The sequence below is a fragment of the Penicillium macrosclerotiorum genome (assembly GCF_028827735.1).
Source record: "Penicillium macrosclerotiorum strain IBT 26536 chromosome Unknown utg000003l_segment0_segment0, whole genome shotgun sequence".
Taxonomy (NCBI): Eukaryota; Fungi; Ascomycota; class Eurotiomycetes; order Eurotiales; family Aspergillaceae; genus Penicillium; species Penicillium macrosclerotiorum.
Genome location: NW_026643083.1, coordinates 4,477,639 through 4,502,898, shown reverse-complemented (window position 1 = coordinate 4,502,898; position 25,260 = coordinate 4,477,639). Strand labels below are relative to the sequence as shown.

At 52.6% G+C, this 25,260-nt stretch overlaps 10 protein-coding genes across 10 annotated transcripts; 7 read left to right on the top strand and 3 right to left on the bottom strand.

Annotated features, from left to right (window-relative positions):
- Positions 1-547: 547 nt before the first annotated feature.
- N7462_004519 (uncharacterized protein) lies at positions 548-1,651 on the bottom strand (the record flags this gene model as incomplete). The annotated part of the gene is made up of 1 exon (XM_057076245.1): positions 548-1,651. One exon carries the CDS (start codon positions 1,649-1,651, stop codon positions 548-550), a length of 1,104 nt encoding a protein of 367 aa, XP_056935750.1.
- Positions 1,652-6,923: 5,272 nt separating this feature from the next.
- Positions 6,924-7,648, top strand: N7462_004518 (uncharacterized protein; the record flags this gene model as incomplete). The annotated part of the gene is made up of 2 exons (XM_057076244.1): positions 6,924-7,241; positions 7,406-7,648. The coding sequence occupies 2 exons, from the start codon at positions 6,924-6,926 to the stop codon at positions 7,646-7,648; spliced, it is 561 nt and encodes a 186-aa protein (XP_056935749.1).
- A 4,871-nt stretch (positions 7,649-12,519) lies between these two features.
- N7462_004517 (uncharacterized protein) lies at positions 12,520-12,864 on the bottom strand (the record flags this gene model as incomplete). The annotated part of the gene is made up of 1 exon (XM_057076243.1): positions 12,520-12,864. One exon carries the CDS (start codon positions 12,862-12,864, stop codon positions 12,520-12,522), a length of 345 nt encoding a protein of 114 aa, XP_056935748.1.
- Positions 12,865-13,120: 256 nt separating this feature from the next.
- On the top strand, positions 13,121-13,751 carry N7462_004516 (putative mitochondrial inner membrane protease subunit 1; the record flags this gene model as incomplete). The annotated part of the gene is made up of 2 exons (XM_057076242.1): positions 13,121-13,489; positions 13,575-13,751. 2 exons carry the CDS (start codon positions 13,121-13,123, stop codon positions 13,749-13,751), a joined length of 546 nt encoding a protein of 181 aa, XP_056935747.1.
- A 196-nt stretch (positions 13,752-13,947) lies between these two features.
- On the bottom strand, positions 13,948-15,268 carry N7462_004515 (mitochondrial 54S ribosomal protein mL38; the record flags this gene model as incomplete). Its single annotated transcript, XM_057076241.1, has 2 exons — positions 13,948-14,672; positions 14,737-15,268. The coding sequence occupies 2 exons, from the start codon at positions 15,266-15,268 to the stop codon at positions 13,948-13,950; spliced, it is 1,257 nt and encodes a 418-aa protein (XP_056935746.1).
- A 203-nt stretch (positions 15,269-15,471) lies between these two features.
- N7462_004514 (mitochondrial 54S ribosomal protein uL4m) lies at positions 15,472-16,419 on the top strand (the record flags this gene model as incomplete). The annotated part of the gene is made up of 2 exons (XM_057076240.1): positions 15,472-15,558; positions 15,640-16,419. The coding sequence occupies 2 exons, from the start codon at positions 15,472-15,474 to the stop codon at positions 16,417-16,419; spliced, it is 867 nt and encodes a 288-aa protein (XP_056935745.1).
- Positions 16,420-16,923: 504 nt separating this feature from the next.
- Positions 16,924-18,472, top strand: N7462_004513 (mitochondrial 37S ribosomal protein mS47; the record flags this gene model as incomplete). Its single annotated transcript, XM_057076239.1, has 3 exons — positions 16,924-16,974; positions 17,036-17,197; positions 17,267-18,472. The coding sequence occupies 3 exons, from the start codon at positions 16,924-16,926 to the stop codon at positions 18,470-18,472; spliced, it is 1,419 nt and encodes a 472-aa protein (XP_056935744.1).
- Positions 18,473-18,994: 522 nt separating this feature from the next.
- N7462_004512 (iron-containing alcohol dehydrogenase) lies at positions 18,995-20,281 on the top strand (the record flags this gene model as incomplete). Its single annotated transcript, XM_057076238.1, has 1 exon — positions 18,995-20,281. The coding sequence occupies one exon, from the start codon at positions 18,995-18,997 to the stop codon at positions 20,279-20,281; it is 1,287 nt and encodes a 428-aa protein (XP_056935743.1).
- A 427-nt stretch (positions 20,282-20,708) lies between these two features.
- On the top strand, positions 20,709-22,485 carry N7462_004511 (putative iron-regulated transporter; the record flags this gene model as incomplete). The annotated part of the gene is made up of 3 exons (XM_057076237.1): positions 20,709-21,063; positions 21,814-22,139; positions 22,210-22,485. 3 exons carry the CDS (start codon positions 20,709-20,711, stop codon positions 22,483-22,485), a joined length of 957 nt encoding a protein of 318 aa, XP_056935742.1.
- A 491-nt stretch (positions 22,486-22,976) lies between these two features.
- On the top strand, positions 22,977-25,187 carry N7462_004510 (Zn(II)2Cys6 transcription factor; the record flags this gene model as incomplete). Its single annotated transcript, XM_057076236.1, has 3 exons — positions 22,977-22,982; positions 23,152-24,114; positions 24,174-25,187. The coding sequence occupies 3 exons, from the start codon at positions 22,977-22,979 to the stop codon at positions 25,185-25,187; spliced, it is 1,983 nt and encodes a 660-aa protein (XP_056935741.1).
- Positions 25,188-25,260: the final 73 nt, after the last annotated feature.

The following is a 25,260-nucleotide window of genomic DNA, read 5'->3' as shown; positions in this document are numbered from 1 at the left end:
TTTTCCTTTTTATTCTTCCCTTTTCTCAAGATCCCAGGGCGATTTAGAGCTCCAATAGCGAAGTACAGATTTGAAGCTCTTTTTTTGGCAAGATTTTCGGCGGAGGGTTGACCCATTGGGATAGTTTCGCCGGGGAGCAAGCAAAGCCGTAGCCAATCAACGGAGCGCGGAGTATACCTCATTTCCAGTGCACCGCGCCTCATTGCATCAAGACCACGAGAATTTACATCTAAGATTAATGTTGTAAGGGTGTAAGCTAGTTTGATTGAGCAAGATCATAAATATCTGGTCGTTATTTCCGACCGCTAACTATCCTAAAAAAGGAAACGTCGAGACACGGCTCTAGAAAGCAATTCTGATGCGGTCCCAGGGTATCCATCCCATGTATCACAAACTCCAGTTGATCCGAAACTGCGGGAAAAAGAACATAGAAGAAGAAAAAAAGAATACAGGGAAAGGGAGAAAATACCACGCTATGCCCGCTATAAAACAAAAGACATGAACACGATAATAATAAAAATTAAATGAAATGTTTCAAGCGATTGCGTCAGATCCACCCGTAGCCATAGCTCATACAGGGCTTGTTCAAGGTGGCAAATGGCTGCGCCGCAGTCATTGTTTGTTGGTCCAGGTCGTCATGATCGAAAAAGAAGGATTTGTGGAGGAGGTTCAGGGCTTGTTTGGAGGACTGCTTCGAGATGGGAAATGTTGACTGCTGAGCTGGAGGAGAGGGCTCCTCAAAACTTGGCTGCGTGAGTTCAGGATCGATTACATCATCCTCGCCATACTGAGAGCTGTCGTCCTTCTCATCGTCCGAGGGCGAGAACGTTTCTTCCAGTTTGAGACCCTTGCCCAGAGCGCCCTGGTGCGCGAGGCCCAGGGAGCTGTTCGGTTGGCTGTATAGACCCATACCAACCAGTTCCTCCTCGGGCTTGCCCTCTTTCTGAGAGAGCATCGGCGAGGAGTCGAATTGCTGAATGGGGAGGAAGTCTGGGGTCGAGGGGCCGCTGACTTCTCCCGGAGATGGCACACTAACGTAGCTGGGGCAGGTAGTTTCCGCCGGCGGGATGTTGTTGGCCATCGAAAGCATGTCGAGGGACCAGGCATCAGATGCAGTCTGACCCATCGTTTGAAGATCGGAGTTGGTTGCCGGCATGCCCCATGCCATGGGCTCGACCTGCGAGCCAGTCATCGCCAATGAGGGGGTTTGTTGAGAAAGAGGCAAGGGCTCCTGCAGATCCGAAAAGGCAGAAAGGTAGTCAGGCGAGTAAGCAGGCCCCGCGGAGACGGGATAGGACATCATGTTCTCTTGGCCGTAGAGGGACAGCCCGTTCATGACTTGATTCGACATCGTACTCATGTCGGCGAAATTTCCCGAGGTCAAGGCAGGCATGCAGGACGGGTTCGAAAGTCCTCGGGCCCTGGCCGATGAGGGGTGCCAACTGATCGGACGAGAGTTCCGGTAAGCAGAGGCGAGAAGGGCAGCCCCCAAGGATGACGGATGATATTGACTCGGCATGGCGTGCATGAGACTCTGGGTAGTGGTGCGTCTCTTGCTGGCAGAAGATGGGCTGTTACCTGCACTCCGGGGCTTCATGACCCGATTAAATCGGGGTCGAGGGAAGGCATGAGCCCAGTCACTAAATTGCATATTTGCGGGTTCGCTATAGACATGTTCCGGAAGCCATTGAGAGCCTGTCGCAGAGGCTTGTGGTTCCCAGGGATAATCAGCCATAAAAAGGCCTGTCGAATGACGAGATTGGGGATATTTGAAGAGCTTGGGAAGGGACGATGGTGATAAGTTGAGTTTCTTCAAGAGGGAACAAGTTAATCCCCGGGATAATTGGGTATGAGCGTGTAGTGCAGAGGTAGTAGTAGCTGTAATACTGGGCGAGAGGTGCAGCGAGGAGCTAAATAGAGTGACGGGTTGACAGGTTGATATATTGGTCGGTTGGTAGGATGATCAGAGATCGACCGTGAGAGTGTTGCAAGTATTGGAAGTAGGAAGATCGGAAACCAGTGGGTTTGGACACCACGGCAGCCGGGCTCGGTGTTATATTCGGCGCAGATTCGATACCACCATGATGATCCGCAGACAGGGCGGCCAGCCGGCCATATAAAGGGAATCCAGGGAGGGCTGGCGATCTACCACCCGCCCCAGGTCCACGATCCCACCTGCTAAGATGACACGACGTTGACACTAACGAAACGAGCTTAGCCCAACCAAAGCAACAGGGCCCATGATGAATCAGAGGAAGATCCACCGTTTCGGACCCAGCTAAACCGCCCAAACCACCCGCCTACGCAAGGACCCAAGCACACCCAAGACCCAAAGACCCAAAGACCCAAGACCCAAGACCCAAGACCAAAACCAAACTTCCCCCAAAAAAAGACCAAAAAAAATGGAAAGAAAAATCCAGGAAGGCCAAGATGGGGGAGGCCCGGACCAGGGCCACAACTAGTCAACCAGTCAGGACCAAGTGGGCCGGTGGAGACAGGGCAAGGGGAATATTCCGGAGTACAGGATAGGCCAGGCGCAGTGGAGGGATGATCGGACCTATACGTCGTAGCGCGGTCGTTTTTGAGGCGAACATGGGGAAAAGGCCCAGTCCGGACTCCACTTTTGTGTGTATGGACATGTACCATGTACCATGTACCGGCATGACATTCCCTCGAACTTAACACCGAATGCATCTGCGTTCATTGGGTAGTGACAGGGGGGGGGGAACGGAGCGCTTCCGGGGACTGAAACGATAATAGTCTGCATAGTTGTACTCCAAATAGGTTATATCTATTTTCATCTCAGCTCCATTTATTTTGGGGGGGGGGGGGGGGAGGCTATAGACAGGGAACTATAGGTTGCCTATAGGTTGGAGGCGATAGCCTATGGATGGCGCGGGAGGAGGTCGAGGTGCTGAGCTATGCATTATACTGTATGCATCTTAGGGGCGTCTACCGACAGAAGCTGGGCGCTGACTGGTGTAAGTTTGGGGAGCGTGGGCTCGTTGGCGCCGGACGTGGACCCTCCCACGGGCCCCAAAGCCCCAAAGCCTGGGGCAGCAGCTTTACTCTTTTCTTTTTTTTTTTGGCTTTTTCCTTTTCGGCTCTTTTTATTGTTTTTATTCTTTTGGTTCTCCCTCCCTCTTTTTGCCTTTTCACACAGAGTACAGTGGTCTACATGGTTGGTTCCTTGCTCCACCTCGCTATTCTGACTTTGCTCCTCAATGCCTCTCCCAAGACTCAGGCACCCGGGCCCTGAGGACCCGCCCATGGAATGCCCGCTGCACCACGATCCGGCCCGATCGGCGGTCAAGACTGCCCTCCTGAGCGTTGGCCCTGCTGATTTTTCTGTTCGTTTCACGATGATCAGCCCTGCAATAAGAATGCGAATATTACCTTGGATCGGATCCTTGGTGGCTGTTAGGCCCCATTATTCTCAGTACAATTAGTCGTCTTCTTAGTCTTCTTAGTCTTCTTAGTGTGTCCGCCCCCTTCCCACCCCCCAAAAATCCACCCCCCTCCGTACATACTCCTACTGCACAAGACGCTCGCGTACTCCGTACATCGCGTCACTCCCGACTCCGTTACGCAAGGGTTACAATGTGATGAGCTCGTCGACGATCGGCTCGCACATCCGTCGTGTCCCTTTAGTGCATATCGACAAGGATCGCTGTGCTCGGGTCCGAGGGGGGAAATAGTAACCAAAACCATGTAAAACCGAACAAGAGTGGATACAAGAGAGAAGAAAAAAAAGTCAGCATGACTCTTGTCATGGCTACGAAATACGATAATGATTGTGTGGCGCCAACAATTGAAGCTCTTATGTAGGTTTGCGGCGGCCGTCCCAAGTGGTGTTGGTCTAGATTGATTAGAGACAAAAGGATTCCAAGCCCCAGAACCAACCACAGGGCCAACCGCAGGGCTTCCTGGACGGTTTAGTACCGTGCATACCCGATGTTTCTTTTCTCCGCTGCAGCCTTTTCGCCCATCCGGAGTACATGATGCAGGAGATGCATCATCGCCACCTCTCCCCCTCCCCGATCTGCGTCGCTATTTTTTCTTTTCTTCCGATACCAGCGCCCCTGCTCGGCTTGTGATTGGACCGATTATACGCCGGCCTTGGAACTATACTCCGTCTTAACCTGCATGGGACGAGGAGACAGAGAGGGAGGGGGGGGAGAAGAGGGAGGCTTTTTCATTCCTGGTCTTTCCCTCTCCCAGTTCTGTGCCCTAGACAACACCGTCGCGAAAGAAGACTAGTTCGTCTGTCCGGAGTCATTCTTCAGGATCACCTGAGCTCTGCCCGACTGGCCACCAGAAAAAGCGAGAAACAGTGAGAGCGAGCTGCATTACCCGAAGCGAGAGGCGTCGTACGGACTTGGTGGAGATGTTTCATTGCCCGTCGTACCGCCACCGCCTTTCGCAAATGACGAGGGCGGGAAGCTCGGCAATCCGAAGCGTTGAACGTGGACCTTGAGAAATTGCAACTATGGTAATTTGACTTTTTTTTTTTTAGGTTCGTCCATCTGGTTGATCTTTCCAAGGGAACCGGCGGTTGACAGCCGAAGTGACTCAACCCACCTGCGGTAGGAGGACTTTTGTACGGGAGGAGCCAATAACAGCGAATACAGGGGCGATCGAGTCGCCGACGAGCTACAGGAGGGAGGGGGAGAATAGCGTTCGAATGTGACCAGTCCCCTGCGGCTCACAGGGTGACTCCTGCCCAGTATAGACGGGCTATTGGCGGAGCGCCGGGGGTGGACAAGCGGGGGGATGGTGACGGTGGCTCCAGGTCGAGCCCAATTTCCAGAACATAAGAAGGCCCGGGGCTTAGGGCGGCATCGGTTCAATAGATAGGGTGAGCAGATTAAACCAGAAGAGGCAGGAAAACGTAGTCAACTCCCGAAGTATCGCGAAAAAGCATATATATAATTTAAACGAAAAAAAAAAAAAAAAAAAAAAAAGAAAAAAGAAAATAAATAAAACCGGGTCTTGACTCCCAAGAAACGGGCGGTAGAGCCACCATTCACAACGTGGCCGGGCGGATCTGATCATGCTTAGCGCCGTGCCAAAAAGCCCTGGCTCGAGAAGCCCGGGCCCCCGAACAGGTTTGACATTCCGCCGGAATCTGGGAATTGAGTCTTTTTGCTTTCGATGATTACGGAGTCCTGTCCCGTTTTCAATAGTCGTCGTCTGTACTCCATACACCCGATAGTTGGATGCCAACCACTCCCGAGAGGGGTTTGATCATATTATCGGATACTTCTTTTTTCAATTTTATTTTACCCACCTGACTTCAGGGCAAGGGTCGCCGTCCGTCCAGGGAGTGAGAACTACTGTAGATGCTAGATAGATTCTGTACACCGGAATAACCCCACCCCCTTCCCTGCATCAGCACATCGACGTCGCCGTCAATGCATGCCTCGGTCCGCAACTAGTGTAGAAGGGCATCCTTGGGGGCTGGGCCATGTCTGGGAGGTTCTACGACATCATGGGATTGGCAGCGGGCCACCGTCGCATCCTCGTTGGTCCAGAAATTCAATGGCGCTCAGGGGACAAAATGCAAAACACCAGGCCACCTCATTCCACCGCAGGAAGCGATCCAAGCCAGTATCGGAACGCAGTTGCAGGGTCCCACTTCCCTGCACTGCAGGGGCCACTTTGGGATGTGCAAGCATAATAGAAAAAAAATAATCATAAAAAATACGGAAAAAGAAAAGTGGAAAATTGGAAAATTGGAAAAAAAAAAAAAAAAAAAAAAAAAAAAAAAAAAAAAAAGGACTAAGCCTCCATCGGTCTTGAACCCAAGGAATCCACCCATTTCCAGAAGCCTCATGAGAGGGGGGAAAGTTCCCCCTTAGGTGGACGGCTGACACACTCTGCAGGTGCCGATCTCTGGAGTATGTGAGCAGCACACCGACCAGGGCCTCTAGCACCGATGATTGGCATGCGGGTTGGGAGTGGACGTGGTCTCAATGCCGCGATACAGCGTCTGGATACTCCGCCTGCTATACTCCGCTGTTCTCCGTATATGTAGTTTGCTGATTATCTTGTGCCCACCAGCCTCGTCATGTCGGGCCCTCGCTTCTTTTTTTAGTTCTTTTCATTCCCCTCCCTATCTTTTTTTCTGTTGACTCGACAGATGCACCAAGGTTAGGATGCGGTGACAATGTGACAATGCTGGATGGAGCCCACCCTCTCATCCCAGATCCAACCCGCCCCCTTCCACTAGTCATGGATGTAGATTCATCTCCGTCACACCGCACGGAGCGCCCGATAGATCATGGGTCCTGGATCATGAGTCAACTGGAGTGTCAGCAAAAGAAAAAAAAGAAACATAACCCCAGACACAAACATACAACCAAACCCAAATTAAAACAACTTGACAGCAGTGTACATCGTCCTTGGTTGAGGAATAAAACCCAACATGCCTGCATACCAGTACTAGTGCCAGATTTTTTGCCCTCATCAGTTCAGAACTATGCACACACTTCAACTGCTTGACCGGTGTCATCTGGCGGTCACTCTCCGAGACTCGACCCAGATCGGGGCCTGATCGTCTACGCAGATGGCTCTTGGCTCCCCTTTCTCCCCCTGTCCCCGCCTAAACCTTTGCTAGTCCGTCTAGCCATGACGGGGGCCCAGTAGACTAGTTCCTGGGCGAACTCATTGTGATGGCTCCGCCTCTTCCTCTTGCCTTTCCCGCCAGACTCCAAACGGGCACACGGGCGGAGCCGAGCCAGCCTTCCTTGGTGTTCCAGACGTTTCCCTCGCGCCCGATGATTTGTCCATCTTTGCTCCCCTGATGCCCGGGTCTTGCCCTCCCCCCTCCCCACCCTCCTTTCCTGAACCTTAGCTTGCTAGCCCCGTGGAATGCAGCGGGAGGAGCTGCAGGCTAAATCAATTTGGCTTGCCTTAGCAGCATGTCATCCGTTTCTTACGGTGTAGCATCGGCCTCGGGAATGAGGAATGACCAGGGCTGCAGCCGTGCGCGCGAGGATGCGAGCATCAAGGTCGACTACCACAGGCGTGGTCCTCTCCGACACGCCTACGCCCCCTTTCGACAGGAGTTGAGGACAGATCTTCAATCTCTAGGTTTGTACGCCGTACAACCCGATCGGGATGTGCAGAATGGACGAGGGAGGATTGCGACCGCTCCTCTTGCTTCCTGCATCCTGCATGCTGGACTCGTCGATTTGGATTTGGATTTGGATTTGGATTTGGATCGCGCCTTGGTCAGGGTAGGAGCAAGGTTGACAACGGGGGGGGGCGACTAGATTTGGTAGCACGTCCTGGTCTCCTTCCTTAGGAGTTGGATTCCTTTCATCCTCAATAGGATTGGCCCCCTTCCCCCTCCCCCTCCTCCTCCCCTCCTCAGCGCCGTTGACCCTCCTCCCCTTTGGAGACTGGAGACTGGGGACTGTTGGAGGTGACTGGTGTCGGACAATCGAGGAATCCGTCATTATCCTCCGGGCCTGTTGGACTGGACTTTGGCCCCTCCCGCGACAAGCCCCCTCTCCCCGGCCACGTCTTGACCGGTGAGGCCCAGCGAAAGCACGGTTTCCATGCCCGGCACTCTCAGTTCTCACACGAGTCAACTTTCAGCCAAAAGCCTGGGGGCCGCGCGCTCCCGCTTCTCCCCCAATAATGATGGCTGAAACATCCTCCCATTCCCTTTTTTTCCCCCTTTTTTTCCCTTCTGGCGTTGCCCAGGAGGCTGAGACTGCGAACAGCGTGGGCAGTGCTTTCCAGGCGTCAGAATTGAGTCCATTGGTCGCTGGCCGCGGCCGCCTGTGACACTGGGCGCGGGTCTGATGCGAGGTTGAAGGTGGAACTGCCGATAAGAAAACGATGCAGCCTCTTGAGAGGGTTTCATCATAGACGTGGCTGTTTGTTCTCCTGTTTCCGTTTTCCCCTCTCTTCCACTTCCTCTTCCCCTCACCTTCCCTTTTTTTTTTGGTGCCTCCGTCTTCGGAAGCAACAAAGAACGCCTCGAGGATGTAATAGAGTTCGAGCAAATAGAAAGAAAAAAAAAAACTCTCGGTTTGACCCGTACTGCGTCGGGCACAGGCCGCAGGTCCCCAGGTCCGGGACTATCGGGGGCACATCCTGACTGCTGGGTCCTGGCGCCTGAGGCGCGACGCCACCCCAACCACACCAACCGCATGCTGGTCGGTGTCAGGAGTGGGGCGACGATGATCTGGCTATTGATCCAGTCTCGCTGGGATCGGAGGTAAATGGGATGATGATTGGGGGGAGGCTGTTTGGCCCTGGACGACGGGGGCGGAGCCTGTAGGAGAAATCCTGACATCCTGGACGCGGAGGAGGTGACTGGAACGGGATATCGAGATGGATTTAGTTCGTGTTCGGAACGGGGAGACGGGGGACGGAGGAGTCCATCGTCCAGGCCCGGACTGGAGCACATCCACGGGCTGTCCAGCATCTAAACATCTGTCCGTGACTGTTCTCTCGTGCGCTCGCCGGACCACAGACCCTCTCCCGATCCGATGTGGTTTGTGCCAGTGGAAAGGAGCCCTGACGAACAGCACGCGGTCAGGCTCAGAACCACAGCCGAATGTTTAATGCTTCCATGATTCGGCGTCTCGGGCCCGCATCCTCGTCGAATCAAACTATCGTTGGGGGCCCCCCCCCCCAACTGCCGTGCCGCGGATACGGAGGCTTCAGGCGCTGCTCCAATCTACGTGCGACACTGCCCACTGCGTTGCTTCGTTGCTTAGCCATAATCCATGAGCCAGGGCCCCTGCACTTCTCAGCTGTTCGTGGACCCAAGAGGAACTTCCGTGCGGCAATGCCTCATCATGCTCCCGCTCCACTGGATTGTGTATTGACCCCTCCAAGCACCACATCTGCAGCGTGCCCGCAACTGTAGTGAGATGGCCCCCCTGCTCCGGATACTCCACTCGGACAGGATGATCGCGACAATCGGTCATCATCATGCGTGTGATGTGAACGTTGGTTTTATTTTGGTTTGTTTTTTCTTTCCTTTCTTCCTTTTTCTTACTATCTTCTTTTTTAGTGTCGGGGCTAGGCAGAGGGGCGAGCTTAGGGCAAATCAATGGTGGATCCCGGGTGCTGGAGCGCATGAGACGTGAGACGTGAGACATCGGATCTTATGCTGGTTTCCCCCCCCCCCCCAGCGACTCGGCCATCCATCCCCAATCCGCCCAGATGTGCCTCCGTCTGCATCAACACACCTTCAGCACTCGAGTCGGTCGCAAGACGAGTCAGCTGGAGGGGCTCAGCATGTCCGAGTCCGAATGCTACTCCTGCTGGTTGCTGCACCCGGGTCCGATTCCAGCAAGTCTGTCTCGATGCCGGTTGGGGTAACTATCGGCCTAGATCCTGGCGATGATATACTTTCTTTGTTGCCTCCACCGAGACTCGGATTATCAGATTACGACATCGTGCTCGGCGCCTCCCCCGGCCGTCGTTGAATGGACGGAGTTCCGAGCAGACTGGATCTTGATCGCTCCCCCTCCAAGCTAAACACCTCATCCTCCCCCATGCATGAGCACGGCGACGTACGCAAACCCTCGTGGCACAACCCGCCCCCCTCCGGCCAAACAGACCGGAGTATACGAGAGTCTCCCTAGTTCTCTTCCCAGTCTTTCCCAGGATACATATACTCTGGACACGGAGTACCGTGGGTTGTAAACCCGCCCAGCGCTGTGCTCTCTACTCCACTCACCCCTCCTTGTCCCTCTTTCCCTCCCCCGCCTCCTCTTGCCCGTCTGGCTCAGACCGCCAAACGACCCCGAAATCGGGCGTGGAGAACGCCATGTCGTGAATGACGCCTCCCAAAGCCAAAAAAAATGAGCAGGGAGCGCAAGAGAAGAAAAAAAACAAGGACTCAGATGGCCTGGAGAATTCTCCCCCGTCGTGTCCGACCTCCAAAACTACCTCATGCGCCAACCATCCAAAGTGGAACAACTGCCTCCATTCGTCCCTCTATACTCCGTATGCACATATACTCCGTAGACAAAGCCTTCTCGTACACGTGCTTTCTACGACGACAGAACTAATCTCACCCCCCCCCCCCCCCCCGCGAGCCTGTTTTTTTGTTTTAAAAATATCCCTGTACTCTGTTACTCTGTTACTCTGTACTCGCCTTCCTTGATACCTCCTGTTCTTACTAGCTCCTACACTACGCCGACGAAGGAATCAAAGCCAACCAAAACAACCTTTTTTTTCACTTTCCTGGTGGAAGTCTCTCGCCCTCGCCTCCTTCTCCGTATTCGCTGTCCCCTCCCATGTGTTGGGCCCCCGCTCATGGGTCTTCGCGCGTGGGCGGGTACGGGATGGGAGGGGCGAGATCGGCGTCGGGTAAATAGTCGCTTTTGCGTAGGTTTTTTTTTAACACTTATCGGCCGATCAATTGGGGGAGGTGGGGGGGGGGGGGGAAGGTCATGTGCTCTGTGTGGCCCTGGGTCGGATCGGAGCATAGGCAAAAACCTTGTTAGAGAGGTTGAGACGGGGCGCTGGAGTGGAAGGATCTGAAATCTCATTTTTGGGCGACGGGGGAAAGGAAAGAGGGTAGATAGAAGATAGGGTGTTAATTTATTTTAATTTATTTTTTTTTCTGTGATATCATGTATTCTGTATTCTGTATTCTGTATTGCCTTTTTCTTTTTCTTTTTTTGGCGTTTTTTTTTCTCTTTCTTTTAGTTTTGTTTTCGAGTTGGTTCCGAGTGTGAGAAGTATGGGCATAGATTGCAGATTAAATGCAGGAGGAGTTGGTTTTAGAGGCGGGCTGCAGGTATGTAGTTCCTTCGAAAGGCTATGTTGGAAGGTGATTGTTAGCTGGAATTGGGGAGCTGTTGAAGGTGGAGTTATTGGAGGGGGTTGGTTTTATGATTGACTTGCTCGGTGGGTTTGCTGTTGGGGGTGATAGGGACTTCGCAAGTTACGTAGATGGGGTGCGCCGAGATGCAAATCATGGCGGAGAAGTACCAGGCATTGGGGGTTCATTTGCGTGTGATAGAGTTGGACTTTGCGTGGGCACATAATGGAGGTATAGACGATGATACATATGATATTGTTTGGGTGCATTGAGGATATGTAGTTGTTGGATCACATACATCCTCCAAGGGCCCTAGGCCAGATATCAACCTGTGAGCGGCAAGGGATACCAAGATTCGGTGATGTTCGCTCCTCCGTACAGGACGTCCTCTTGGATAGAGCCGCTATGGTGGCTGTTGGTCCGGAAGAAGATCACAAGAGGATCATCATCTTGTTTATGAAACCTCTAATTTGATAGCTTCTCAGAATATTGAATTGATCTTTTTTAGATGTGAGGCTAATTTTCCAACATTAGGGATCGCCCCGACTCAGTTGGGTCCGAAGTGTGTGCCTTATCGGGCAAGTAACATTACAGCCAACGCGGCTATATCAAACAACAATTGAAGAGCCTACGTTTTGCGGGGAGCTTCAATATGTGCGCGACATATACAGTGACAAGAATAAACCCTAGGCGCCTTGCTGCTTGCCGTCAGGTCGAGATGTCGCGCCCTGTTAGCACGAAATCCTGGACAATATTGAAGCATAGCTCGCGTTGCCAACAATAACAGCAGCAACCCGCAAGCCACCCAGTGGCCTTTAACAGAAAGTTTGCCTCGTTATACCCTGGGCGAATCATTCTTGTCATGGTTGGCATTTCCAAACACAGCAGCCAAAATTCGATTATTGACGCCCACTCCACTCGAGTTGGGTGTTTCCGAGATTTGTTTGCTACTTGTTTTATCTAAGCATACCTGATGATGATTATAGAAATTTCTCGGTTTCGTTTTCGTGCTTATTTCCAACAAAGCAATGAGAGCCGCTCCGGGGATAGGAATGGTATCTCGGTATCGGCTCGAAGCTGGGGCCGTATACTGGACCTATTCTTACCCATGCCCAAGATCAGGACCAACACATTGAGCCACGCAACGCAATCGTGGTCTGATATGTTTCACAGGGTATTCTATCTTCGTAGTACATGCATGAGGGTTTCTATATTGAGAGCGGCAATAACGAACAGGTTTTCTTCAGGTTGTTCACTACTCGGGGTCCAACAGGGACTGGGCGCCTCCGGTCCGTTGCGTCGAGGTGCAACCAAGAAAGCAAATTTGCTAATTATGCCATGCTCGACGGGTGAATGGTTTCGTGTAGCCCCAAAATTTGGACATAGATAAATGTTGAGGAAAAGAAAACCCGTCAATGGCAACTGGCTCGAGCCAGGTAAAACGGGCCCATACGCAATTATATATATAGGGTGCATGATGCCACCTTGAGTTACGCAAGTTGGGGGCACCATAATGCCCAACGTCTTTTACGCTGCAAATGCCGTCTGCTCGCTTACCGAGACCGCGACGTTCATAGACAAAATTTAGCAATATAAACGACTTATGAAAAGCATAGTGGATTCAGAGAAGAATGAATTATGAGATATCTAAGTCCTTGAAAGAGTTTGTCTCCCCGCTGCACCAGTCTCAAGAAACCCAGTCCCATAATTAAATGGGGTCATAGTTCGAGACTGGCAATAGGGGGACGACATGTGTCATGACACAGCCGGTTATTTTCATCTTGCTTCACTGTCCACACTTGCTCGTCCTGGTGCTGAATTTCGGCGACGGCAAGCTCTAGCATTTTTAGAAGCGGCAGATCCATCCCAGCAGCGAGGGCTGAGGGATAGATATGCGATGTTCCAAGCACAACGATTGACATCGAATCGCGACGGAGGCAAATGTCCTCGTTTACAATCGAAAGCGTTGCTGGATTGAAAAGATCCCACGGTTTGGTGAATCCCCGGAGAGCTCGCCCACGCATTAATGGGTTGTTGAGCTGATTAGAATCCAGTAGGCTCATAATCGCGAAAGCAATGTCATCGCTGTGCTTGGTTGCATCATGTGTCTCGAGTACAAAAAAAGGACCGTTCTGCCTCTTGACGTTGGGTTCGGGGAAAAGAAGAAGGGAAGAAACTCGGGAAAATCGAAAATTTAAAGCACGGACTGGGTCACATGACTCGGTCTCCGCGCTCCCCGATTATCGATAGCCAAACACCTCGTCTCGTGGAAAAAGAGAGGGACCAAAGCAACCAAAGCATGCGCCTAGTGCCCACCAGATGGAACGACTTCTCCGATCAGCGCTAAAAGGCGGCGCGCGGGGATTCCTGGGCCCAGCTTTTCGGATTGTCGTCAATGGGGCCGGTCTGTTCTGCGCTTGTACTCTGGTCTGGGAACATGTCGTGACCATTCAACGCAGCGAAGGACCGTCGATGTACCCAACCTTCAATCCACGGGGCGACTGGCTTCTTATCTCGCGGCGGCATGCGAATGGCAAGGGTATTGAGGTTGGTGACGTGGTGCGTTTCAACCACCCGAATTTCTATGGCTCCCACGGCGCAAAGCGAGTGCTGGGGATGCCCGGAGATTTTGTTTGCCGGGATCAACCATACAGCACAGACGCTGGGAAGCAACCGGACATGATCCAGGTATGCTTGAAATTGCCCAACTCGAGCTTAAAAAGCTGTTTCGCAGTGCATAGTCCCTTGTGCTAACTCGTTTGTGTGATACTAGGTACCCGAAGGTCATGTGTTTCTAGTTGGCGATAATCTCCCGTGGTCGAGGGATTCGAGAGTCTTCGGCCCGGTGCCGTTGGGCTTGATCAATGGGAAGATAGTGGCACGAGTGTGGCCGCCGTCGAAGATGGAATGGGTGCAGAACACTATGCAACCGGCGCGATTGGACGACTAGACAGTTCTATGCCGACTATCTGAAGAAAATTGCTGGTCGAACATAAAGCATCTCTACAAGCATTTACAGGGAGTTCGGTGTGTCTTGGGTGGAAACTGGCTTGCTGTGCATATTCATACATATTCAATTGTACAATACAAATCTATACTCCAAACGGTATTTAGACAGGAGAGAAAATAGACGAAAGGGAACCCAATCACCGGAAGGTGGAAGGGTTTCTCCGCTTGTATGGAAGAGGCTCAACCTTCTTCCGGCGGAGCTCGACATCGGCGCGGTTGTATCCAATCTGCTTCATGACATCGAGAGTGGTATCATCCCACTGGGTGCGGAACAGGTGAGCACCGATGGCCTTGAGGTGGTACCTGGCCTGCAGAGTGCGCAGTAGCATGTTGTCCCGGTTGGTCTCCTTAGCCTTAACGGCAGCAAAGTCAAGAAGCTGAGAGTCCTTCTGCTCCATGATTAAGATAGACAGACGGTGGTAGGGGCTGCCCTTCTGGGCAACTGGCGGGAGCCAAGGGAGAACGACCTGCGAGTCAGCCGCAAGCTGGGAGAGATCGACCTTGGTGGCAGTAGCCGAGATGGGCACATTGACCGCGAGATAGTGCATCTTGTAGTCAAAGCTATCTGTCTCGACATTGGGGACATCCGAGTCAATGATGGCAATTGTCACGAGCTTTTCTCCGCTCTCGAATAGCTGCACATCAAGCTTGGGGGCGGTTGTGCTGGTTTGCGCTTCGACAAAGTCTCCCGGCTGGACTTGCTTCTTGTTGAAGTAAAGTTTGGTGTCAAGAATGGGATCGCAGTGAGGGAGGACATCAGGAATGACCTTCATCTGTGTGATACGCTGCACCAAGATCTTGCGGCGGTATTCTCTCCATTTACGGTCGGCGAGAAAACGGTAGATAGGCTTGCTCATGTCACCTGTATCAGGGAACGAATTAGAGTCAAACGATGGAGTCAGTGATTCAAAGACAGTAGATCTCACCTTGACCATCCTCAAACTTGCGCTTCACAAGAGGATCGTTGATATCGGCGTGTATCTTGAGTCGTTCCAGGTGCAGTTGCATCGCGCGCACTCGGGACTTCTTGGCTTGCTCTGTAACATCCCCCTCGGTGGACTGAGCCTCAACATTCGCAATTCTTTGTCTCATAGTATCAATTTCCTTAAGCTTCTCTGCACGGTCGGCGAGGAGAACATTCCGCGCCTCCTGGAAACATTGATATGGCAATTGCTCGAAGGGGGTGTTCGGAGTAAATCGTAGCGCGGCACGGCGACGGCGCGATCCAATGGGAGGAGTTCCCTTTCGCATCAATTGGTTTTCCAGAGTCCTTTGTGTGACAAGCTCTGGATCGGGGTTCAAGCGGAATGGCGTCTTCTTCTGTTCAGTTTCAGCCTCTGCATTGGCAGCGGACGACTGGAAGCCACGGGCCTGGACGTGGAGGCCAGGCAGGCTTCGAGCATAGGTGCTGCGAAGGCATTGAAGCAGAGGCTTCGTTGCCTGCTCACAATGGGCCATTGTGAAAGATTACCAAACGTGATGTTGGGGGATTGGGAGTCGTTGAGTTGATGATGTTGTTGTCCTCGGGGGAACTTTTTCTGCTCGGAGCCAAGACTTTTGCTGGCGCCCACCGCCCTCCCCGGAAGCAACTTTTGCTCTTCCCTTTCCAGACGCCGCACACCAACCACCGGCGCAATCTATTCTCCACGGTGGATTTTCCTATGATGGCTGGCAGTGAGACTCTTCGGGCACTGAGACTGCTGTCGCGCAGCTCAGGGGGCCTTTTATCCGGGGCTGAGAATGCGACGGTACGAATCTTTTTTGCCTGCTCCCCGAGTCCGCTTGAGACGAGCTTTCTGAACCTCATTACTGACATTGGTTGGAATTAGCGACGATGCCTTGTACGATCCATGGCAACAGAGGCTCAAGCCAATCCTGCCACCTCTCCCAACCTCGCCAACTCATCGCCGCTCGCTCCGTGGGACACACCCGTCACAGTTATGACCTACACCTTTCCATCAATGGAGCCCGCTCAATTGGTGAACTACACCCAGAAACAACTAAATATGCCGATCCGAAAAGATATTCTTCACCGCGCTGTCGTATACGAGGGTGACATGACCCGGCAAGGTACCGCTAGCACGAAGTGGAGAGACGAGGTGCACGGTAGTCACAGGAAGCTCCTGCCCCAAAAGGGTTCTGGCCGTGCTCGTGTCGGTGACAAACAATCACCAATTCGAAAGGGAGGTGGTGTTGCCCACGGACCTCATCCTCGCGACTTTTCGACTGATCTGCCCGGGAAGATCTACGACCAAGCCTGGCGCATTGCCCTGAGCTACCGGTTCCAGCGCGGCGAACTGGTCGTCATCGACAACAAGATCTCGCTCCCCGAAGACTCGACACCATTTTTGATGCAGAAGATCCTTGAGGGTAACGGATGGAGTACCAAGAAGGGCCGGTCAACATTCATCACGGAAGAGGTGGATGATGACTTGTTCTGGAAGATTAGCAAATTGAACCGCTATGCGACCATTATGGACCGCAATGATGTGGACGTGAAGAATCTGTTGGAGACCTCGAGATTGATCATTGAGAGGACTGCGCTGGACCGGATTTTTAAGGCCCACTCGCGGGATCTGGATATCAAGCCTGCCAAAGCACGATACTAAGTGCTATTCAAGGGTGGAAGGCGTCTGTGCATTCGATATATCTCTTATTAAATTCTCTGTATTCTGGCACTATGTACAAATAGAACATGATCTACCGACATTGATCCAATATGTCCGGTCTCTTTACAAATTACACAATTTGCATTGTATTCGTATGTCAACAGGAAAAGAAATCTGTGCTACTGACACCAGAATATCTGTAAGTCCTATTAACACCCATTCTTATTACAGGGAAGATCACTTTGTTAACCCCGGGCTTTTACGTAAATTTGGAGGTTGATCTCATCGCGGTTGTAGGCGGAGAACTTGGCCCTCGGACCGGAAGAAAATCCAGCCCAAAAAACTCCCGAGGTCGACGGTAAAGCGGAGAACATCTGATCGTCTTTATATCCCTCCCCTCCCACCCTCCTTTTCCGTTCGTGTCTAGTCTTCATGTTGCTTAGGCACTCATTTTCTCGGTTACCTTCGCCGCCGAGCTGGTTCTCGCGGTTCCCTTCGCCAGCAATGCCTCTGCGCGCCAAGGTGACCAACCCTGCCTTCCGGGCGACTGCTTCGGTAAGAAGACCCTTTCACGGAACAAAAGCCGGTTTTAACAGCTCTGCTGACTGCTTTCAAGATGTCAACCACCCCAGAGATCCCCAAGGAGCTCCCTGGCGATGAGCCCGACGATGTCCTGTTCAACTCCATCTACGGTCTGCGCAGCATTGAGCTCAACCGCCCCAAGAAACTCAACTCCCTCAATGGCTCGATGGCACGAAAGATTTTCCCCCGGTTGAAGGTCAGTCATGCTTGGAACACTGTACAGAGATGGTGAACGGTGACGGTACTAAAAGAAGTTCGTGACTAGGAATGGGAAAAGTCTCATCTTGCGAACATTATCCTCATTTCGGGAGCAGGGAGCAAGGCGCTCTGCGCCGGAGGTGATGTCGCCGCGCTGGCACTACAAAATGAGAAAGGATTGGAGGGACAACGCGAATCAACTGATTTCTTCGGCCTCGAATACCGTCTTGACCACACGATCGCGACATACTCGAAGCCCGTCATCTCGTTCATGGATGGGATCACCATGGGTGGTGGAGTTGGCCTCAGCATGCACGCCCCATTCCGAGTTGCGACCGAGAAGACTGTTTTCGCTATGCCAGAGACCACCATTGGTTTCTTCCCCGACGTTGGCGGCTCCTTCTTCCTGCCACGGCTGGACGGTGAGACCGGAACCTACCTTGCCCTGACCTCGGAGCGCTTGAATGGTGTTCAGGCTCTGTACACCGGTATTGCGACCCACTACTTGCACTCGAGTGTTCTCAGCAACGTCACCCAGCGTCTTTCGGAGCTAGTATTTCCCGACCACGTTGGCCTTCGCGAGCGCCAAAACATTGTGAACAAGACCATGGCTGAGTTCTCGCTCGGCCTCCCGTCTCTCCAGGAGGAGCCCATGCTTTTGGCTGGTGGCCTGCGTGCGGCTATTGACCGTTGCTTCAAATTCAACACCGTCGAGGAGATTTTCAAAGCATTGGAGAGCGAGGCCGACCAAAAGGAGTGGGCTCAGAAGACCCTGGAGACTCTGTCGATCCGCTCCCCCACTTCGCTTAAGGTGACTCTGCGCCAGCTTCGTCTCGGCAAGAAATGGAGCATCACCCAGACTTTCCAGCGAGAGCACGAGATTGCCGCTAACTTCATGCGTCACCCCGATTTCGTTGAGGGTGTGAAGGCTCGCTTGATGGCGAAGCCTCCCCGCCAGGCCCAATGGCAGCCGGCTACTCTGAAGGAGGTCTCCCAGGAGGCCGTTGATGCTTTCTTCACCATTCCCGAAGGCGAGACTCGTCTGCCGCTCGGCAAGGATGTTGACTACAACCGCTACCCGCATGCAGAGTTTGCTCTGCCCTCCGAGGCCGAGATCGAGAAGTTTGTTCGCAGCAACGGCCAAGGACAGAACCAAGTCATCCAGGAGTTCGTTGGACGCTGGAACCAGAAGGAGGGTGTGCAAGAGAAGGTTTCGGAGGTCCTCTCGCGACGGACAAAGAACACTGCCCAAGGTCTGCGGTGGGTTGAGTAGAGTGGCAGAGCATGATATCTACAGCTTGTAATTTTTATAGTTTCGATGGCGAGTTGTCTCTCTTGTCATCTCTGTGTATTAGAATTATCCCCCGGTGTTTGAATCCATATATCTTCTTTCTCTGTCCATGTTCGAGACATGCTTGGTTCAGGAGACAATGACCATATACTCTTCAGAACTACTTCAAAGCTCTCTTATCAATCTTATAAACTCTCAAGAGCATGTTCACGAGTGCCTCTTGACAGTTCACCCGGGAAATATTGACCAAGTTGATAGACGCTTATGAGGAGGTGCAACTGTTTGGTGGGGCACTAGCGGACAGCGATGGCCCTACGAATCTTACGAACCTCCCAACAGACGTTCCCCTTCACTCTTCAAGCTAACGTCAGGTGAAGGCCCCAGGCCTCAGGTTCTGGTTTTGTTGAATCTTGTACCGAGTGCGTATCAACTGCATTGTGCCCCGCGACTATAGACATAGTTTTTATAATCTGAATATCCTCCCTCGACCCCCTTCGACCCATCATGGAGAACGCTGGTAAGGAAGTCTATCGACTCGCCTGTCCCGAGGCTGAGAATACACCACAAATGTTCATTTCGTACGGGCTGCCCTTCACGGAGGCATGTACCCGACACGCAGAAACAACGTTTCAAGCAAAGCGCGTGTACATTATTGCCTCGACGAGCCTGTCCCGGTCGACTTCGCTAGTAGCAGATCTAGAGCAGGCCCTCGGAGACCGACATGCGAAGACCTGGATTGGCATCCGCCCGCATACCCCCTGGGATGATTTGGTGCCAATCATCAACGACATTCGCGAAGTGGAGCCAGATCTCCTCGTAACGCTTGGGGGTGGTTCCCTCACAGATGGTGCTAAGATCATCGTCTATGCCGTCGCGAATGGCGTCAAGACCATCGACGACTTAGAGCGTCTCTATCGTCCTGGCGAGAACGATGGCCAGCGTGTTCCAGACAAAACGGGCATTGGGAACGATCCCACCTTGGCAATTGTCTTCATCCCCACTACCCTCTCAGCAGGCGAGTTCTCGTGTTTTGGAGGATCAACCAACCCCGTCACCCTGCATAAAGGGATCATGGGGCACCGTAAGATGTTTGCGCGACTGATTGTTCTCGATCCACGACTGACTCTCACGACGCCGCGGTGGGTATGGATCTCGACGGGTATCCGGGCCATTGATCACTGTGTCGAGACGCTATGTTCGAACGTCCCCGTGCCAGCACAATTGCTACCGATTGCTATCCGCAGTCTCACTACCCTCATCAGGAATATTGTGATAACAGCCAAAGACCCTTCATTGTTGCAGCCTCGGCTGGATTGTGCTGTTGCAGCGGGGGAGATCGCTGGCAACCTACTCCTTGCGCCGCAGGTTTCCGCAGGCGCAAGCCATGGCATCGGTCACCAGTTGGGGCCGCTTGGTGTCGGCCACGGCCAGACCAGTTGTATTCTGCTACCGGCGGTACTCCGGTATAATAGACTGCATTCTGCAACGAGCAGTGATCAGGCAGAAAAGCAAGAGAAGCTCAAGCGTATCATCTGGGACAGCAGTACCGAAGTGCGAGATATCCTGGAGAGCGCAGGCGGATTGCATTACGAGTCGGCGGATGCGGGCACCACCCTTCGGGCCCTATTTAATGCTCTGGATATGCCAAATTCTCTCAAGGCAGTTGGTGTGGATCGGAGCCATTTCGACGCTCTTGCTACGAATAGTTTGAATGATATCTGCACTCTTGCCAATCCCGTTCCACTGAACAAGGAAGGGGTCATGGATATCCTGGAGACTCTGGCCGAGTAAAAAATTTTATTTCAGAAAGAATATAACCGTATCCTATCTTCTCAATGCATGACTGTCTATACATATAATCCCATTACTAAGTCCGGCCCTTCCACTGGAGGCAAAAATTGACAGACGAACAGAGACTTACGCGACTTGTTTAAAAAACCATTCGCACTACCCATATCAGCTCGGATATGATTCATCGACATCAGTAAATGGTCAGTAGGTTTTCAACAAGCGTCTTCAAGCCCGGCCTTGGAGGTGAGCAGCCGAACTAGCGGGTACAACTTCGGGTACTCACTCAACCCAATCAGCCCACCCGCCATTTCTTCCCCGCTAGACTTTTTGAAGACCCTCACATTTCTATAACACGCCGAACATATATCGCATTACGGTCTTAATGGTTGCAACCCATAGTCAAACCTGCAAGTAGCTGCATCATAGGATGGCTATCGAAAGACGAGTCGCGGGAGATATTCGAATATCCGAGTCTAACTCGGACGTCTCCGCTCTCCCGTCCACCGCTTCTTCCGACGAGCCTTCAACTGCCACCAATGACCCAACCATGAGAGCCCAGTCGATATTAATACGGCTTTATGTGTCGCATACGGTGTCAGCCTGGAACTCACGTATGTTTGAGTTCGGGGCGGTTCTGTTCCTGGCTTCTGTGCTCCCAGGTACCCTGCTTTATGCCTCGATCTACGCGCTCGTGCGGGCCTTCTCTGCAGCTGCATTGTCATCTTGGTTAGGTGCCTGGGTGGATCAATCAGATCGCTTGGTGGCGCTGAGGCATTCAATTGGTGAGTGATATGCTAGGACCTCCAGTTAGGGCCATATTCTGACAGATGATGAGTCTGGCAACGAGCTCCTGTTGCGGCGTCATGTCTGTGCTTCATAGCTTTGACATTGGCTCAATCATGGCCTGTCACGCTAGGACTATTTATGATACTGTGCTTTCTAGCTTGCGTGGAAAAATTGGCGGCCACGGCAAACACGGTAGCCGTGGAAAGAGACTGGGTATGTTGCTCACATGCCGGGATGATTATCTATGGGCGGGCTCATTAATTCGCCTGTGTGACAGGCAATCGTCATCGCAGAAAACATTCGAGTACCTCGCCAAGGTAAGCATTTTGGATATAGTTTGGACTTGAGTTGATCGTATCTCATACGCTATTTCATAGATCTCAATGCTTCACTGAGACGCATTGATCTCGGATGCAAGCTAATTGCCCCAGTATTCATTTCGTTGATCGACAGCCTGTGGTCAACCCGCCTCGCCGTCTGGACTGTGCTTTGCTTAAATACTGTCTCGGTGTTGCTTGAATACGTGACTATCTCGCAGGTATATCGATGGGTTCCCGCTTTGAAGAGGGCGTCTGTCGCCACCTATCGAGCTGATTTGAATGAAGAAACTACGCAGTTCCATCACAGGATTAGCAGATCACGTTCGCTGTCATCTTATGTTCAGGATGCCGTGGATCCCTGGAAGGAATACGTGACGAGCCGTGTATTCCTCGCATCATTTGCGCTCAGCTTGCTCTATCTTACAGTCCTCTCCTTTGGCGGTACAATGGTCACATATCTTCTCCACAGTGGATATCGTCCACTTGAGATCAGCTGCATGCGTCTTGGATCGGTCGCGGCCGAGCTGTCTGGTACGTGGACAGCTCCCCTGGTGATGAATCGCATCGGACCTATTCGTTCGGGCCTGTGGTTCTTGAACTGGCAGTTTTGCTGTGTTGCTGGAGCAGCCGCGATGTTCTTTCTCTGGGACTCGAGCTCCCAGCTTATTGCGGGGATGCTGGTAGTTGGGGTAGCCTTGAGCCGGATTGGACTTTGGGGCTTCGATCTTTCGGCCCAATTTCTCGTACAGGAGGTGAGTTGTTTTTCTGGCGTCCCTCAAGTGCTCTCGACCGAACTAAGATGGGCATCTTCACAACATCTAGAATATCGAGGAACACGCCCGAGGCCGATTCTCTGGAACGGAGATGGCCTTGCAGAATATGTTCGAGATGCTCTCCTTCGCCTCAACTATTGTGTTTGCGCGCCCTGAGCAGTTTCGGTATCCGGTGATAATCAGTGCTGGGGCCGTGACCTTGGCGGCGGCGTGCTTCGCGGCCTATACACGTAAAGAACGAGGTCATTTGTTACATAGATCCAAGTGTCTGGGAGGCGATAAAAAGGGTATTTACCGGCGAGTGGAACTAGAAGAATCCGCCTGAATATCAAAAGATAGAAAACGCTGCCAAGGCTATTTGAAATTAGTCACAATCCGAACTCGCGCCGTACGGTGGCAAAGTAGCCGACATTTGATATTGGGAGCGGGAGGGAGCGGAATGGCGTAGTTGGAGTATACCACAAATGAACGAACCACAGGAACCTCGGGAGTCTCCGATCCCCAATCCACGTGGGGAGTATCAATGATTCTCAGCTCGTTCACATCCATTTCTTATCTCCATCTCCACCTCCATGTTGCGCTGAGGACCGACTCGAAACCTCGCTCCCTCCCCCACCCGACAAGATCTCCGAATTGCGAGCTCGGCCCAGCTCCACAGACACCCCCGAGCTCGTCATTGAACCCACCATCGCGACTACCCGTAGTCCACAGACCGGCTTGCGGGGAAAAGCCACGACCACCCGACCTAACAACCTCCCGTCAAGCGTCATTGACTATGCTTCTGGCACTGCCAGACCCGGGACTGCTCGTTCCACGATGGAGGTAAATATGCAGCTGCATGCTGCCCCTCGGCAGATCATGGCCCTCTTCGGCGCACTCCAAACCGCTAATCCATTCGCTCGGCTGACAGGTGTCTGTCCCCAAGGCGCGGGGAATAGGGAGATCGGGCCCACGCCGCCGCACAGGCTGTCTGACCTGCCGAGCTCGCAAGGTCCGCTGCGACGAGACGAAACCAAGCTGTGCGAACTGCGATAGACTGCGCCTGCGATGCATTTATAAACCGCCCATCGCCCTCGGCGGTACATGGGCCGCCTCATCACGCCAATCCAACGAGCCCACAGAATCACCGCCCGCCGCGTCGCAAGCTGCTCAAGTTGCTCCATCCCCTGCAATGGGATCAGCTGCGGCCGCAGCTGCAGTCGCTGCAGCGGCTGTAGCCTCGCAGCGTTCGCCCGATGCCAACTTCTTCAATACCGTCCTTCGATCCTCCGAGGAGCGAAACCGTCCCAGACCTGCACCGGCGACACCAACGCACCGTCTGCCTTCTAGTTCCGACTCATACCCGCCGGAATTAGGAGTACCGTTCGACATGCTTGGATTTATGGGGGAAATCACGTCCGAGTTGGAACAGAAACATCTCGATCTGACCAGTGGGCTGTCTGCGTTTACTACGAGTCCTGCTTCCCAATCGCTGCCAGCCGGCATGGCGTTGAACATCGCCGACGAGGCACAATTTATCGGAGAGAGGCGATCCCCGCTGAGTCCTGATGGTCGGTCGTCACTTGTAGATGGAATGTCGATTGGCAGTGCCTCCGATGCTGCAACTACCCGCCGTAGTTGGTCCGATCCGGGTAGCACTACATATGAGGAGCAGCTTCTCCAGCATTTCTTAGACATCGATCCACCTGCCGCTATTTTTGGCCCGGTGGAAATGGAGTGGAAATACGTTCGCCCGTCGGTTCTGGCTCATGCGCGCGACTTCAGTCCGCTTCTGAATGCCCTGTACTGCTACGCAGATGTCCATAAGGGAGTGGCGGAAGGGAAACGATGGCGCTGGGCACCGACATATTACCGGGTAGCGAGTTCAGAAATCCAAGCATGTCTACTTGGAGATGTGTCGGATTCCATCTTGGTCAAAACTTTCGCGGCCGTATTTTTCTTAATGTTGTCCGAGGTACGTTATGGGTTTCGGATTCTGTACAGGTTGGCGCTGGACTCACCCCATAATCACAGCTCTTTTCATCGCCCGAAATATGTGCTCAAGGCACATCATATCTTCATTCTTCATACCTTCTACTACAACGATTTCATTACCGCACGCAAACATGGACGGGGCTGGGTCATTTATTGGCGTCTTGGATATCGCTACTCGATGTCAAATCACTTATCGCAGGCCGTGATGGTGATCCACTGATCGACCTGGGAAGGATTGCTGAAAATAAAACAATAGGAATTCCCTCGGGCCCGAAAAGCCCTCGACTATCTCAAAAAACCAGCTCGGACGAAGAGCGCAAAGAGGCAGATGGGAATGAAGACCCCTTTCGCAGTCCAAGCTACTTGGTCTACGAGGCGATAGTAGGCCCAGCATTTCGATTCTTCGTAAAGGCCCAGCAGATCCTGAGACGGATTGTTTCTATCGACCTCCATCATCGCAGCAGGGGTACCCTGAGCGATGAATTTGAGGTCCTCCAAATTGCGCACAAAGTGGGCGCAGACCTCGAAACGCTTTGGTATAGCCGCCCATCCGTGATCGATGTATACGGAAACCCAGACGCGCTATCAGACACGCTCTGCACCCATGTTGCTCTCGAGGTCTGCCGCACATTCCGCCAATACGTAGCTAACTTCCTGGCCAACTTCATCTACCTACACCGCGTCGCATTCGCCATCTACCCTCGGACTGATCGTGTTAATGGTGCGGTGGACCAAATCATTCAGCTCGCCACCCTAGAGTCTGCTGGTGCGGAATCAGCACGCCTCCCAGTTAGCTTCTTGTGGCCACTCTTTGTTGCAGGCTTGGAAGGCTCCAATGACCAGCGACAATGGATTGTCCAGGAAATGCAGCGAATGGCCTCCGCAAATGAAGATGAACCAGGGTCGTCAACAACCCTCTCACGCCATCCATCCGTAGACAAGGTCATACTACTGCTGGAAGAGATGGCTCGGCGGCAAGATGTCTCTCGGTCGTGGGCGGACTCTCGATGTGTACGCCGCGAGCTCTTCCCCGACTTTTTTGTGATGATTTGAAATAACCTCTATACCTTGTATATAACAACTTCCCCCCTTGGGCGTTTTCGTTTTATGATGATTGGTAATATTA